Raw genomic sequence first — 17,394 nt, 5'->3', positions numbered from 1 at the left:
TGTTTAGTGACTGTGTTACTGAGTCACTCTTAGATGTTTTCATTGTGGAGTATTCTCTTCTCAGCCTCAGGGTTGTACCTACCTCCTTCTCCTTTGAATATAGCTTTTCTTTTCTCTTAAGTAGCAAAAGCATGCTCTCTATTTCCCAGAAAAAAAGTCCCCAACTCAATTCACAAACTGTATGATATGCAGGATGAAAGGGATAGTAGCGAAAGTCTTTCCACAAACTAAGGAGAAATGTCTTGAAAGAGGTCACCACTGCACCAACTAATACCTTGAATATGATCAGCCTGTCTTGGTTAGTTACTCATACAAGTAATCTTCCATCTATATAGAATAACATAGCATTGTTCAAGAGGCACAAGAGGAATTTAGTGTCTTGCCCTCTTATTGAGGATTCCAGCCTAAAGAAGGCAGTTTTCAGGTTGCCTGGCAGGCAGGGCTGGCAGGAGAGGCATAGTTGGAAGAGGTGAACAGCAATTACAAACCTCTCTGAGGAACTCTCCTCTTAGTTATCACCGAAGCTTTATAACCAAAAGCTGGCAGTTTTAACAGGCAAAAGCCAGGCTGCTATTCCTCCAATGAAAGGAAGAGCTTTTAAGGCAGCTTCCAGAGGAGATGAAGGTCCCTCTTGGAAGTAGACCAAAAGAAAAAACCCTTCACAAAGAAACTGAAAAGGGAGGGAAGGTAATATGTGCCCCCATCCCATCTATAATATGAGGTTATTCTGGACAAGAGTAAGAGTTATGAATCATGGGAACAGAGATTGCAGTGTGAAACAGGGTGCAACAGGCAGAGCAGATTCTGAAAACAGCACATAAGATGGAAACAAAAGCTTTGATGCAGTGCCAAGGTCAAGTTGCTTATCTCTAATCAATAGCCCTGGCAAACTCCAAACAATAACTTACCACATTTTATAAATCAATAATTTAAATAATGCTTCATTGTCCCCTATGTTCAATGACGTGAACATGACGTAAAACCTGCTGCTTTCTAGTATTTTAACGCATCCCTCAAAGAAATGAAAGCTCCTCGTTGTTGGTCTGTAAATGTAAAATGTAGCAGGCCAACCACTGAGTGGTTTTGAGCCATGCAGCATTAGCAAAATTTTTTGGTGCTACCACATGCAAAACACTCTGGACCCACTTTGGACAGAATTTGGCTAATTACACTGACTGTGCAAATGCACCAATTGATATCAATCAACTGCAAAATGACAGGAACAGTATCACTAGGCAGGTATTACATACAGGAACTCCAGCACTGTGGAGAGTTGCATGGCAATATCTGAGTTTGATCACCAGCTCTGAGAATGTTGTTTTAGTTTTAAGTGCTTAATTTCCACTGTGCGTGGAAGAGCTGAAAATGGCCAGAATGCCTAACTGATTGGGAGCCCCAAACCTGTCCTGTAGGAACTCAAACGCCTCCCTCAGGACAGTATCCCCATGAAACTAATATTCAGTGTGAAATTATTTCCTGCACTTACATGCTTAGATGAGAGACCTCTTACAGAGCTGGTTTTATAATTCACCTTAGGCAATCATTGTGCTAAATGCAGAAGTAGTTCAAGAGTCAAGAGTTCTATAGCTCCTTCCTCCAACTGTGTGTCCTCATCAGTGGGATGCAGAGCCCTGACCTCCTTGCCTACTTTCCTCTGGCCTCTAAGAGCTTTGTTTTCCTGACCACAGAGTGACTCAGGACAGTGCTTTTCCTAGAACAGCCAAGAGCATAGCAGTAAGTGCACTCTCCTGGGATGGGATAGCTGTAGGTTACAATTGCCTTGTGCTGAGAAGGACCTAAAACCCAGATCTTCCATTTTGTGGACAAAAAATTTGATTACTAGGTTATTACTCATAAGAAGCACTACTTCTGCCACCAACAAAGACAATTCGGGAGAACCCACAGCATGGTGCAGATACCTGCAGAAAATCAGTCTGTGGGGGTGTAGGTTGAAACCTGTCTGCTTCTTGCATTCCAAATGGCCTTAGGCAGAAAAAGAAGTACATAAGCAGTTGACTTAGCAAGGAAGGGGATGCTGGAGGGCATGTCCAGTAGCACAGTAGTTTAAGGTATCTGGAAGAGATTGGGCCCAAAACCTTAGATGCTTGTGCCACTATTCGCATCTAATTAGGTTACCTGGATTTCCCCAAATTGCTCTCTTGAGCTTAGACTCCTGAGTTCTAAAGCAGTCATGCAAAAGGCACCTAAGTGGCTTGCTGAATGCTTGTCATACATACAAGTCCCTCAGCACTCCTGGATGAAGGCAGAACTCAAAAAGACAGTGCATATAATTTCATTGAGTGGCTCAGGAGTAATAGTAACTAGAAAGAGGATGGAGGCTAAGGAAAACCCTCCTACACAACTCGTTAATTCAGAGCTACAGTAAAAGGTTGAGTTTCCCTCTGTTCATACACACATATTTCCCTGTAATCATGAATTTTCACTGAGAAGAACATTTGCTAGAAGCCCAGAGAGAAGCAACTGTACATACTTTACATGCAAGTATTATGTACCTTAGCCATGAGTGTTGTTCCAAAGCCACCTTGATAATTATTAGCAGATGGTACTCCTTCCATCACTCCAGGAACAGGGTTGTATGTGTCGCTTGACCAACAGCGACCTGAGCTCATATTTAGGATTTTGGCCAGCAGCTTTGGGTCAAGGCCTAATCTGTCAAAGGTCAAGGAAGAGAAGCGTTAATGTCAAAATGCACAAGACATGGGTGACTTGTTTTATATCTTAGGACTCTACCATCATTTCTCTCCCTTTATTATAAGTAATGAAAAATGACAGAGTATTGATATTGGGGGTAGGGATGCTGTATTTTAAATTAAAGAGCATCAATCCACCATTTAAGCAGTAGGTTTTCAGAGCTTTTTTCCTTTTGCACTAAGCAAACCCCCTTCACCTAGCAATTTTGAAAGTGCAAGCAAAATAAAGGTCCTCTGAGAACAGCAGTTCCCTCCTATTTCAATTATTAAACCACATTCTCTGTTCTGCTACCTACTAGGTCACATACTTGTTCTTTGTATCAAAATTGTATTCCCTAAAGCTGAACAAAGCAAAACACCAGCAAGTGTGGCAGTTTGAAAGTACTTGTGCAATGTATTTATATGTGCACACTAGTGCATTTTTGATGTAAGCAAGTTAATGCAAATGATCCTGCTCTAATAAGTGAACAAAACCACTACACTTCTCAAAAAATATTACTGTGGTATATAACTGCACATTCTTTGCTTTGCTATTGGTAAATCTTCATTATACACTCTTGCTTATGAGGCAAACCTGCCTCTCACTGTGACATATGTTGTCTATTCGCAAACATACATTATAGTTCTGGGTCAACTGTTGATAAGGTTACTGATCCTGATAAAACAAAGCTTGTCCAAGTAGAAACGTCATTTGTTCTATCACGGAGCTGATGGCATAAACTGCTGCTCAATGTGGACCCTTAAAGTACTTCAATACTATAGAAAATTAACCCTCTTACAGATTCACATTTATGCTGATATCAAGTTGCAAGTGTAATTTTACACCAACTGCATTTATACCAACAACGAGCAGCAGCAGTTTAGCCGGCCCTATACAAATGTTCAGTTACGCTCATGACAAAGAAATAAGCAAGGGGATTATCTCCAGTAACAATAGAAAGGGATATATCACAGCCTATGTTGCCATGGACAAGCAAAGCAGTTATAAATAAAATGCTTTTTCCGTATAATTCCAGCTGAGCCCTTATAGAAGTCAACACTCTTTACATTAGTTCTTACACTGCAGACTTTTTGCAGATCTCCATAGCCATGGGGATCCTAACACCGATTCCAGACACTGTAGTGCTCAGGGCTTTAATTTGTAGACAAGTAAAGCTTATTACCAATGGAACAGTTGCTAAAATTTATGTCTATTTAGTCCAATAGGCATGTTGGATTTGAAAAACTACATTTAAGACAGCGGGCCCTACAGCGTGGTTCCTGTTGCCATAACGGCATGCATGCCTGCAATTCTGCCCTCCTAATGCAAACCAAGATCACTTTCTGTACTGCAAAGGTAGCTTTTTAGCATTACTGCTGTGCAGACTTATTTATGGCTTGCTGCAGCAGCCCCTGGAATTCAATGGAAAGTCTCCTGCTGGCCTGAATGGAATCAGGCTTTATTCTCCTCCCTATTTTTTTCCAACTCTCTGACTCAACTGAATGCTTTCAACAGCCATTTATCTAAAAGAAAAAAAAGTATTTTCCAGCACCAATATGTTTTTGTAGGATTTTAATTGTACTTTTATCTTGTATAACGCATCAAAGTCTTCCTCAAGAATCACTCTGAATAACTGCTTTAATCGCTGTCATCCAAAAACACCCGCGCTGTGAGCAGACACTGTCTGAGCTTTCAAATACACAGAGGTTGCTTTTTTGGCCAAAACAAATCTCTTGGCTTGTTTGTTTCCTTATCATTGTTACATCCAGATCAGTATTTTTAGCAATGTAGTGCTTGCTTGTGCCATATCTAGCTGCCTGCAGAGGCCCGTAATTATAGCTGTGAGTATACCGCAAGACAGAGAGCTTATTATTTCAAAATGCATATAACCCTCTTGAAAAACGGTCTTCTCACAGTGTTGCAACTACTGCCCTGTGAAAGTATACTTTAAAAGAGATATGTGTATTATACAGATATGTAAAATATTGTCTGCAGTAGATCTGGCATATTTTTGTTCCAGGAAAAGAAAAAGGAAGATAATGTCAGTTTAAATCCCTGCATCTTCAAACTTCGTTGCTCTTAAACACCATGCAGATTCTCTTCAGGAGACCTGAACCTATTTTTTTTTCTCCTTTGCAGCAAGTGTATCATTAATAAGAGCAAGTTAGAAGTGCTTTGCATTTCATCTTTCTGAGGATTCATCCACTGGTGCATATATAACTGACAGTTAAAATTAGACATATATTAAAATCAGTTCCTGAAGAAGTCCTCTGTCTTCCACTGTGCCCAAAGCTTGTAATGGTCTGAAACCAGCTAGAATATACAGTAATTGTCATTCAGTGAGAGTCTATCCTAGAAAGTCATGCTTCAGTGGAGAAGACTGAGTTTCCATTTGAAATCAACAAATTAATCCAAGACAGGTATCTGAAAGGGCAAGTTTAATAGGAAGCAGCTACTGGGCTCTCAACCATGATAAAATGTTATTGCTGTTTCCCTGTAAATTGGCTGGGAACATATGATACTCTCTGCATAAGAGCTCCATTGCTGTTCAAGAGATATACTGCTCAAGCTATCAAAATGATGACAGTCTGCCAGTCCCCATAACAACTTGCCATTGGACGTGGCAAGAGCTCCTGCAGGCGCATGTGAATTTACAATTACCAAAATGTTCTTCTCCCTTATAAGCAGAAAAGAAGTTCATGTATTAACTGTACTTATAATAGAGCAAAAACAATTGCTTCCCTCAAATCAATGCTTCTTCAATAACATTCCTAATGAACTGAACAGCAGAAACTCAGCAATGGACTCACATAAAAAAAAAAATTGGTTAAAGTAGGATCCCTTCAAGCCACTGCTCAAAACTCAAGTTTTGCTGAGCTTTGAGCAAACAACATACTGATATTTTCATACACTCCTCCAAGAGTTCAGTCTGGAACAGACAGAAAAATTGAAATGGCATCTCACAAAAAAAATACGTCCTGTTCTGATTTTAAGGTGTAACAACTGAAGTATCTGAAATGTTTAGAGTTTCCCGTCTCAAGGTGCTCTGAATAAATACCATATTAAGTTGCAAATATTCAAGCAGAACCTTAGGACCCTTCTAACATAGCTAAAAATGACTTTGCCATTGGCATTTTAAACAAGGTAAGTGCTTTTAAGTGTCATTACCAGCCTCCACAAGACTTAGCTATAGCCCCATGCTGAAGACAGCAGAGCCACAGTGCTCTTGGAGGAATTCTTTTTCAAGGTACTCTTTCTAAAATTTGCAGTAGGGGTGTGCCCCGGGGCTAATCATCCCTCAGCCTGCAGTACACGCTCCTCTCTACGCTGTTGACTCCCTTTTCAGCTGATCGTCTACAGCCCAGGGGTGCTCACAGAAACCACACCTAGAGGCTGAAACTATGTTTAGACTCTGCATCCGAGGGCAAAGTTCTTTTATTGTCTTTCCACTCTATATATCTAAAAAACCAAGCAGGTGCAAATCCATATGCAGTAAAATTGCTTAGGAAAGAGTTGTATTTGCAGCTTGTGACATAAATCTGTGTGCCACCACAGTCCCTCCTTGTAGAGACGACTTTCTCTGCTGTTAGAAGTACAAAAGTGATTTTGCAGTGAGGTTATTGCCATAGAGCCCTTACTGCTCTCCTGGTCCCTTACATCCCAAGCACATCAAGCAACTGTGTCCTATCTTGTGTCACCACGTAAGGCCTTCCCCGAGTCCGTGCAGGCAGTTTCTGAAGGGACTGCAAACCACCTGACAGGCAGCAACTTCCATCTGACCTAAACACGAACCAGGTATCAGCAATATTTCATTTCTGAGCTTTATTTTGCTAGTATTAGACATTGTTTCACTGGAACTCAGGGTTCAGTAGAAGAAAGTTACTGACATTGAGGTGATCAGCAAAAAGAAAACGAGAAATAGTCTATGGCTGTGAACAGTATCACTTAATGTTTTTATTTCTTATTTGTGAAGTTTACATGTACTTTGTGTATTGGTTTGACACAGTAAGTCACTACACTATTTTGCAATATGCACATTATCCATAAAATTGTATAGCAAAATCTATTCTAGAATGTTCTACTAACAAGTTGCATTATACAATATTATACAAGAATATACAAATGAAAATGTGAATTAATTTCCAGAATGTCTGCCACACCTTCTAATTTTTAGCAGCAACATTCATAAAGCATCAGGAAATTAATGGAAAAAACAAAACAAACCAAGCATTTCAGTGGTCAGAACTCAGGATGGATTTTTTTTTTTTTTTAATTAGCTATGGAATCTAAACCAAATCACTTCCAGTGAAAATGGACATCTTCATTAGTAAATGAAGATGATTAGTAAATGAAGATGATGATAACGTAGGAAAGTGAGTGGAATGTAAATGCAGAAATTACATAACAATATTGCCTATTTTTCTGGGAGTTTATTGTGGAATTTTTGCTGATTAATATCAGGTTTTTTCCTCCTCACCAATTCTATTTGCTACTTATGTTGAAGTTTGGAAAAATGCCATAATTTCAAATATAAAATAAATAAAACAATAGCAGATATAATTTCTTCAGAAAATGAAAATTTAGGCTGCATGGCTTATGAAAACATAAGAGAAGAAGTGGTTTATTATTAGAATTAATATCTCTTAAACTCAGAATATATACTGGTTTCTGGAAGGCACTGTAATATGACTTTCTAGTTACATCTAGTTCAGTCAGCAATATTTTGAATAGTTAATTATCCAAAGTCCCTAAACCTCAAGATTTAAATGATATAGCAGATATACACAATGTATGACATGAAGATATTTCATATTCTATCTAAACGTTAAGAACATGTCTAAGCTCCAGAATTCCTATTATGAATTTTTTAGATTTCTAGTGTCCTTTACCGTTATTAGGTCAGAGTCAGACTTTCTTTATCAGATATACATCAATCTAATAAATCAAGTTCAGCTTCCTACATTCTCCAGACTAGGCAGCCACACTATCATTTGAGTCTTAGACTTGAAAAAAAATTATCTAATACCTTTATTAATATAGCAAAACTTCTAATAATTAGAACATTAGAAATTTTAACTTGTAGATTAGAAATTTGTACACACAAAAGTGGAAAGCTCTTATTCTAGTTATAAGCAGAAGTTGTCTACTCCAGAATTTAAATCACAGCACATTGAAATCAATGCAAGGGTTCTAAATTAGTTCATAAGGCTTTAAATTACAGCCTCTGTCTTAAACCTCATGCAGTTTTGGACTAAACGAGATTCTTCGCTTTGTATAATTCAGGTTACAATCAGCAGGTTTCTTCTATGATAAGTGCAGTTCCTTCTTGATTACTGTGACTGTAGGGTAGGAAGGTTTGTATATTGCCACCTTCACACTGGATCTGAATACAAATTCAGCCAAAATTTAAACTGGAAAAGGATAAAATGAGAAATGAAAATTCTAAACACCTTCAAGCTCCTGTGGCTGCAGACATCAACTCATTCTGCACGAGGCTTACATGCCCAGAATATCCGTCTTCCAATCCTCCTGACTTTATGTTCAATTTTAACTCTAATCATTCTTACAAATGTAGATAAAAATATAATGAAATATCAGTTGCATATGCTTTATTAAGTGAACCATGACTTAAAGCAGAACCTGATGAAAGCTTTACACTGCACTGGATTGCAACAGTTGTATACAATACTACTGTTTTTATTATGGCTTGATGCAGACACGCTTCAGTATCTTACAGACTCTCAATTTTAAAATGTAAATGGTACAGGATATTGATAAACCAATTAGCACTGATGCAAAGCAAATTCCTCTTTTATCTCAATTACAACATGACAACTTAATAGGTCAAGATAGTCTAACATCTGAGACAAGGGCAATTCAATAAAACAACTGCATCTTGATATGGTAATTAAGAGGAAATGTGAATCCATTACATTGCCTTGTGTATGTGCGCACATGTAGGCATTCTTTTTTTATTTATTTAAGCATTTGATGCCCTCTTGCTGTTTTTATAGTGTATCAAATCCACATGAGCACACGGTCTAAAGCCCAGTTGATAAATATCTACAATATCTGCAGTTTTAGCAGGACAATTTTAAGGATGCAACTGTGCAGATAAATAATTCATGAAGAGCCCTTAAAAGATACACAATTGCAAGATAATCTCTTCAAACATAGGACTTCTCTGTGTGCAAACTTGCAAATGATTTAAATCTGGCTAAGAAAATTTATGAAGGTTCCAATACTGTGGTACTGAACTGGTACTTGTATGCACTCTATTGGAAAGCAACCCAAAATCTCAAAGACCTCAGCAAAATAAATAGGTTACAATTGGAAAGGAAAAATAATTTTGTTTGAATATGCTGCTACTTACAAGTCAGATGCATCACCTGCTAGAAAAGAAATGGTACTCTTAGCATTGACAAGAGTGTAATGGAGCATACTCCAGCTTTTTGACAAAGTAGGAGTTTTGGCAATTAGGAAAAACTGCAGTGGTAAAGTCGAACAGGAAGGTAGATGTTCTTTTTTATGCTTTGATCTTAATCTGATATACACACTGTACTACAAGTTTTACTTTACAATATATTTTGGAACAATTTAACAAAGTAAACAAAGCCAACAAGAGCCATACAGGAATATAATACTCTGAATACATTGTACATTAGCTTAGAATACAAACAAAAAGTTATCTCCCTATTACCTCTGCACGTTTATAATGCAAGACAAGCATTATTGTACATTGCAGTACAGCAGAACAAATGCACTCTTAACTTCAGATGCAGAATGCAACAATCTATACAGCCAATAAAAGAGAATATTCCTGTTCTGAAGAGCCCTACTTTAGTTAAATAATCCCTTAGCATGTTAATGGCTTTATGAGAGAATTTCTGGCAAGAGTTTATCTATGCCATTTAATTATCACTGTCTCAGCGAAAGTCAACTATAAAACACAAAAACTATTAACACAGAAAAAATGCTTCAATCCAATACAAATATCAAACAAACCTGATTCCAAGATTCATAGCCTCAGCAGTTCCAATCATACTGATGGCCAAGAGCATGTTGTTGCAGATCTTTGCAGCCTGAAAATAAGTTAAACCATCAATTAGTTTCTGCATTTTCATAGAGCTAACATCAAGGAATCTTCTTTAATTAGGTCTGGGGCAGTATGATCAAGTATGTTCTGATAGCTCTTTTCTAAAAGTAGCACCAGTAAGCACAGATCTACAGTAGTATAAACTCAATGAAAGCTGCCCTATGGTTCCTTCAGAGATTACTAAATACCTTTTTTCTTAGTACAGTAGCTCAGTTAGTATACATGGCACGTAGGGGCTCTTTGTCCTTCAGAACATTCAGTAAATCTAAATTTAGAAGAAACAAAATCAAAATCTGTGTCCTCTAAGAAATATAATCTCAGCAAGCCAATGTAGAGAAGCACCAGGTCAGATATTTTGGTGCTAAGCTATACCACATGCTGGAGAAGAGTGCCATGAGGTTATTTTATAAACATGTGGTTGAAGACAGGTAAACAAGCAAACAAGTATGAAGATATCTTATAATGCATTTAGTTCTGGAATAAAAGAGCGGGTACCATTAAAAGAAAAACACAGGAACGAAAATAAAAGACTGAGATAACTAGTAACCCTTCAGGAAGCATTACCTGTCCGGTTCCAACCTCTCCACAGTAGACCACATTAGAACCCATGCATGTCAGCAACTCTTTGGCAGCATCAAATTCTTGTTCCACTCCACCAACCATGAAAGTAAGGTTTCCAGCTCGAGCAGCTCCAACACCTGAATCAAGACAACATTGGGTTTAAAATCGCTATTTAAAAAAACCACTTAAAAACTTTATCTTATCAGATGATGTGAAATTCATGTGCTTAATACTTCACTTATGATGAACCTCTCAAAGTCTATGTAAAAGTAAGCCTATAGTCCCAGTACTTACAGGGTCAGAGATCTTCATTATAAAACATTTGATGAAGATAAAGCCACCTTATCTTTCAGGCATACTGGTGGATAAACAATTCACAGGACTTACAAAAAACTGGTAATGTCATTCTTTATAGTTTCATATGAAGAAACAATCAACCCTTCCTGCAACTTTGCACCCCACAAAATTCACTGTATCTGAATTACTAAATAAAATTTCTGTTTTGTCAAACTACTCTTTGCATATGACTATTGACAAACTATTGCTCAAAGGTAACTCTGCTTTTATCAGCTTTTCCAAACCTAGGCTAATTTTTATCAATGCTTCCTGATTTTCAAGTAATTGAACATCTAAAAGACACAGGTATATAAAACCAAGCCTTCTGAATCTCCACAGTTTATTATGTTTCAAATCTGAAGCAAAATTCTACTTAATTTGAGAAACTTTGAGTTAGTTTCCTACACATAAACTTAACACATATACAATGAGGTAAATATGTAAAAAACTATGTAAAAATGATTCACACACACATACACGCACAAACACACTATTCCCAGCTTTATTCCTGTAAGTCTCTCCTGTCTTTACCACAGGTCAGTAAGCACACACAATAGTTCTTTGATTATACAGTTCCTAAGCACAAAACGAGCAAATTTTTCATGTGATATTCATCACCTCTCTGCCTTAAAAGAAGCCTAATTCTAATATGAATTACTCATACATCCTTAAGCTCCTCATCCCCAACATTAAATGGGTAGAACTGCTAGGAAAATTTGGCCCAAACTGATGAACACATTGGCTTCCTCACTATCTTTCACTTGAGCAAGATGCATAGTCACTATAAAAGCACCCAACTTCAGCCTGTTAGGATGTACAGCTGCAGATAACGACCTACTTTCAAATTAAATGTGCTCAACTAAGTACAGTGTTCTTATAAACAGAAAGTCCAAGTGAAATGGTTTGTTCTTCCTCCATGTGGTGGACCATTCTGTTTCAACAGTAAGTCAGGCTGCTCTCCCGTTATGGTTCACAGTTCCTTGTCACCGATTAGCTACCATAATAAACATTAATAAATGCTTTTATTGAGATAGTTTCCAGCCTTCACTCAGATAGATGTTGTATAGCGACAAATGAAAATGCACTCTTAAAAAGCTTATCAGCTGAAGATAGAGCTTTTTTAAAAAAAAACCCAAACAACCAAACAAAACCCCCAATATAACCTCAAATAACAAAAAAGTTATTCTGTTTGAAGTATATCCCACTTAAACAGGTCATTTCTGCTTTCCTTCTTCCCCATCAATAAATGAAATTATGCAATAAAAAACAATAGAAAGAGAAAAAAATAAGGCTATAACTAAGCCTTCATGGCAACCAAATTTGCACACAAAAAGTTCTGATATAGTGGGCAACCATAGCAGGCTAATCAGAGCTTCTCTCAACTTAAAGCCTTAAGCCCGTGTAAGTGCTGTGTCACAGGTAAAGAATGAAGTGGTCAATATTGGACTTCCTTTCCAACATCAAGGACAGCTATACTACAGCTCCCCACACTGAAGGATTTGGAGAATTTTTGTTTGCTTTCCCAAAAAATTTCAGTTGATGCACTGTATCTGTGTGACTATGTCTACAAATGCCCCTTTCTGTATCTGTCAGGTATCTATTTCCTCCATCCTGCCTTCCAACATGCACCATCTTCTGAAGAATTTCAGACAAATTTGACAGATCAAGGTCTCAAAAATAGTAAATACCTACCAATTATGTGAAAATAGGCAACAGAGGAAAGAGGCTCCCACTGATGAAGTGGCTGATCAACCTATATTACAACCTAGAGTTATAGAATCACAGGATGTTGGGGTTGGAAGGGACATCTCAATATAATGTAGTTCAACCCCCCTGCTTGCGTAGGGTCAGCTGGAGCAGGTTGCCCAGGACCGTGTCCAATCAGCTTTTAAGTATGTCCAAGGATGGAGACTCCACAGCCTCTCTAGGCAACCTCTTCCAGTGTCTGACTACTCTCACAGTCAAAGCGTTTTCCTGTGCTTCAGATGGAATTTCATGTGTTTTAATTTGTGCCCATTTCCTCCCGTTCTGTCACTGGGCACTACTAAGAAGAGTCTGGCTCCCTCTTCTTCATTCTCTCCCATCAAGTTTTCACATACATTGTTAAGATCCCCCCTGAGCCTTCTCTTTGTGCTAAACAGTCTGAGCTCTCTCAGTCTCTCCTCATATGAAAGATGCTCCAGTCCCCCTCTCATCATTGTGGCCTTTAGCTGGACTCACTCCAGTAAATCTGTATCTTTCTTGTACTGGTGAGTCCAGAACTGGAGCATCCAGAAGAACTCAGTCAGACCCACAGCTTTTAAAAATAATCAGTCAATATATATACCATTGCTGCTCCTAGAACAACACTGTTGAGGTATTGAAATATCTGCTCAGGTTGAGAGACACTGGATTTGTGGCCAATCCTTAATCTCACTTGAACAACTCCTTCCCTGGGCAACTCACAGGAATTGGGCTAAGAGTAAGGCCTGGATTTAGAGCTAACACAAACAGGTCATTGTCATCTTGTTGGCTACCAGTTTACTATGTACATGACCGCAAAGATTGCTACATTAATAAACACAAAGATTTTCATTCCAATCCTCTAGCTATTTTTATTCAAACCACATAATGGCCTTTACCACTAATCCTGTGATCTGACCTGCAGCAAATTAAGTAGACAATTTAAGTCAAAGCTTACAAACAAAATCCAGTACTATCCATCATAGGTCAATAGCCTTGTATCTAGATTACAGACTGCTAAATAGCTTCAGAGAGTCATTTATTAGAGCAAAATTAATGCTGACAATAGTTTTCAGCTGGTTAATCTTCTGACAGCTGCACTCTCTCACTTGTTCAAACACTTACATTTCAAGTAGAAAAAATAAATTAGTTAAGCAGAAAAAAAGAGCAATTTGTTGTATAATGCAGAAGGCTTGGAAAATTCTCTTTTTAAAAACAAAAAACCTGTTTAGTTCACAGTAAATTTTATCATCTAGGGTCCTTGCCAACTATCAGCTATTTTATCAGAATTAAACAAGCAATGCAGCAAATCTACAATACTGGCAATTAAAAAAAAATTGGCAGGGAGTCTAGGAGTACAAGAACTGTAACTTCAGCTAAAAATAGAAATAAAAAATCATTAGACAAGAATGCACAGCTTTATTTCACAATCACAGATTCCATACCAACAACACAGGCCAGTAAAGTATTATCAGCTTCTAACACTAAAGACGGCAAGGTAATGTAATTTAAAGAGCAGCTAATGTAATTTAAAGAAAGCTAATGATTATTTTCCATATTTTGTTTTTTTTAAAGATCTCTTACCACCTAAGATAGTGCTTTATGTACCACTGTTGATTAGGGTCAAAAGTCTTTCAGAATCTATTTGTTCTTTCTAAAACACAAAAAGGTCTCTTCTCATCCTCAAGGAATGATTTTCTGAGAAACTGTGTTTGTGATTAGCATGTGTAAGATTTCCTCTGCTGCAAAGCCAGAGTGCTGGAGCTCATGGCTGCAGTCCTACACTCGGCTTCTCTAGGACAATCCCCCCACACCTGTGTGCAGAAGCCCTTAAGGAGGTCACACCAGCAGATCCCACAAAGTAGCTCAATTCCAAGTCAGTAGGTTATAACACTATCAGAGTTTTTCCCAGAGATATAAACTGACAGGAACTGGTTTGCAAATAAATATGCCAAGGGATCTAGCTAGTGAGGGGGCATGCAAAAAAATTAGTCTGGGAAAAAGCATGGTGCAAAGTTATAGAGTAGCAGTGCAGTATGGCATACCCACACGGAGATGGGTTTCCCGCTCTGGCACTAGAAGATTTTGGACTAAGATCTGAAAAATTAATTTCTTTTATCAGAAGAGGTACATAAAGAACTGTTCTTCAAAGCATCCTATCACACCTGGTTGAATTACTTGCGGGACAAGGATTAGTTCAATCCATGTGCTTCTCACTTTGATTGCCAATGGATCGTTCAGTGAACCCAATGCAGAGCATCACGATTTCAAAATTTTAGATGAAAATGTGAATGGAGGCTTAGGAGCCCTCATATGACAGCAGCAACTTGTCTCTGCTATCCTGGGACACTTTGGAGATCACCTCAAGTTTTAGCTGCCAGACAGCCTAGTTCAGTAGCCACCCTGCCCTTCCATATTCAGTTTTTGTTACTTATTACAACTACGTTTAACATCTTGGAACAAGTCTTGTAATTTGCCACTGATTTTTCCAGTTACATAAAAACAAAAGGGTCTTACCTCTATAGCTACATCAATAAAAGCAGTTTGGTTTCAACCAGATTGCTTACTATTAAAAATACAATTTGCTAGAAAAAAGATGTTAATGTAAAGATGTTACATGAAAGTATCTGCTTTTGGTTTCAGTTTTATTAATTTTCATAAGAAGAGCAGAGTGCAGATGAGTTAAAAGGAAGTGATATTATAAGGCTACGCATTAGAGCACCATCACGGTGGTGATGCTGAAAACAGTTACACTGCTGAAAACACAGGGCACCCAAGCATATCCCTGTGCCAAAATATTTAAACCACTGTTGCGTTGCACCTGCAGATAAAAAAAAAATTGTTGCTGACAAAGTTGAGAAGAAAAACTGAAACAATATGAATACAGCTACTTCAGACACTCCAAAGGGCAAGCTGGAGTTGAGGGCTATAACATCAGGAAGCATAGGCAAAAAACCACCTATTTTGTCATTTTTCTATTCAACATGTAGTCTATTGAGCAATTTTAACAACTAACTGGGATCTAAACCGGATTAAAAAAAAAACACAAGAAAAACAGTGCTAGAGTTTTAATCCTCTCTCCTGTTTTACAACATTGCACCCTCAAGCGTGAGAGTTGAGGCTTTGCCTGTTATGCTTTGGGAAGTGCAGGGGAACACTGGGCCATTATTCAAATATTTTTGCAAAATGCAGCTTAAGCAACTGTAGTTGCCTCAGACAAGCAGTTTCTTGTCATGTTTGCTTTCTTTCAGATAGGTTGAACTTGAGAGCCTGCATCAGTGTATCTTGTATGTGTGTGTGTTTTTAAGGACTAAGCAGCTCTTTTTAAGTACCTGCCTGCTCACATGAAATACTTTGTCTTTTGCAACTCACAAAAAGTTAAACCAAAATACACAAGGAAAGATTAACTGAAAAGGTTACTATTGTTTTGCTACATCTATAAATCCAAGACCAATTAAAAGGCATGTATAGGCAAAATCAGCTACAAATCCCTACTGGAAACAAAAGCAGAATGTTTAAAATTATACTATAAATTTAAAATAACCATGAGGAGACTAGTCATTTTATAAAATATATATAGGGTATCAATTTTTTCTTCTTGCTTCATTGACAACGTCTGCCATCCTCAATCTATTTCCAGGAAACAAGTAAATAGAACAGTGTCAGAAAAAAAACCCCTGCAACACACCATGACTCAAAGGGCTTGTGTTTCTCCCTATTATAAAAATCAGCATCAAAGCTAGACCTATGAAGCTATTCTGCTGCCATATAACTAAACCACAGTAAATCACTTAATTTGCTCAAAAGAACTTAAATGTTTTAACCAGTCTGCCATCAGCAGAGATAAAGAAGAGGGCCGATGGGACCGGGCTGCAATGTGAGCCGTCTTTAAAATGCAATTGTTCTAATCATTTTCTACAGATGCAGCCTCACAAGGGGCTGCTGTCACAGGGACCATTTACGACTTGTTATGGTGTCTCTATTGTTTACCAGCGACATTCGCTAAAAAGGCGACAGCTGGGACGGAAAGCTGCTCCTCAACGAACAATATAATCCCGTGAAAGTAATCAACAAATTTAAGGGTGTTAATTAACTTTACACTTTATCATGTTCAATTAGTTGTCCTTTCTCGAAAAGATTGCCGTGCACAATCGGTTTAGAGCGTGCCATGTTTGATTTGTAAGTGATCACTGTTTCTGTTTCAAAGTCCATGTCAGATGTTCTCTTGGGTTTTGGTGACACAGATGAATGGCTCCGCACATGTTAGGGGGTGATCTGGTTTAACATAAACCGGCATAACATAACCCCTTGTTAACGTATTGCTGGCCTTTCCAGAGCAAGAACAGAAACACTCATGCACACGGACGCGCACATACATGCACAAAAACCCTGCGGCAGCACCACAATGAGTCAAAGTTTCCTTTTTGCTGAAATGCAAAGACACAAATAAATGGGCAATTTTTCATCATTATATCTCAAAGCAAGACTTGTCTTTTAGGGGCACGCTTGGGATCATTTCTTCCCAGCAAGACCCCTAGTTCTGCCGCATTATGCACTATGCACAAGCGCCTTCGTACATTTTACATAATGCAGGCTGCCTTTCCTAATGGCAGCTGAGCAAACGCTGGGTAGATGCGCTAAGTTCTTATGCATATCAAATTCTGCGGTGGCTTTTAAATGCCTGTACTACATTTACAATGCAGGGATTCTAGGAGAAAGTTGAATTAACCTATTATTAAAATTTGCCGTTTTCCCTTTAACGCACCCTTTCCTGCCTGCTAATGGGACAAGGCAAAGCTCATGATGAAGCGACAACGTACTTGGAAGTGCACCTTAGTGAAAGTCATTGCCGTTTCTCTCTTCTGATAAATAGAGCTTTGCATCACCGTACCTCATAAATTAGTGATGTTTGAACAAAAATGGAAATGGAGGTTCAGGTCAGTGCTTTGAAGATTTATACAAGGAGCGCTCAGTATTACTCCAGACAA

General features: G+C 38.1%; 1 protein-coding gene across 1 annotated transcript in view; it reads right to left on the bottom strand.

Annotated features, from left to right (window-relative positions):
• HIBADH (3-hydroxyisobutyrate dehydrogenase) overlaps window positions 1-17,394 on the bottom strand; it is an 85,212-nt gene that overhangs the window by 3,822 nt on the left and 63,996 nt on the right. The window contains exons 5-7 of the mRNA XM_054815587.1: window positions 10,352-10,485; window positions 9,697-9,773; window positions 2,514-2,670 (exon numbers count right to left, since the gene is read on the bottom strand). Of these exons, the coding sequence (XP_054671562.1) occupies window positions 2,514-2,670; window positions 9,697-9,773; window positions 10,352-10,485 (368 nt within the window). The remainder of the gene's footprint in view (window positions 1-2,513; window positions 2,671-9,696; window positions 9,774-10,351; window positions 10,486-17,394) is intronic.

Source organism: Grus americana, chromosome 2 (assembly GCF_028858705.1).
Source record: "Grus americana isolate bGruAme1 chromosome 2, bGruAme1.mat, whole genome shotgun sequence".
Taxonomy (NCBI): domain Eukaryota; kingdom Metazoa; phylum Chordata; class Aves; order Gruiformes; family Gruidae; genus Grus; species Grus americana.
Note: the sequence above shows the minus strand (reverse complement) of the source record. Positions and strands in the feature narration are given on the sequence as shown.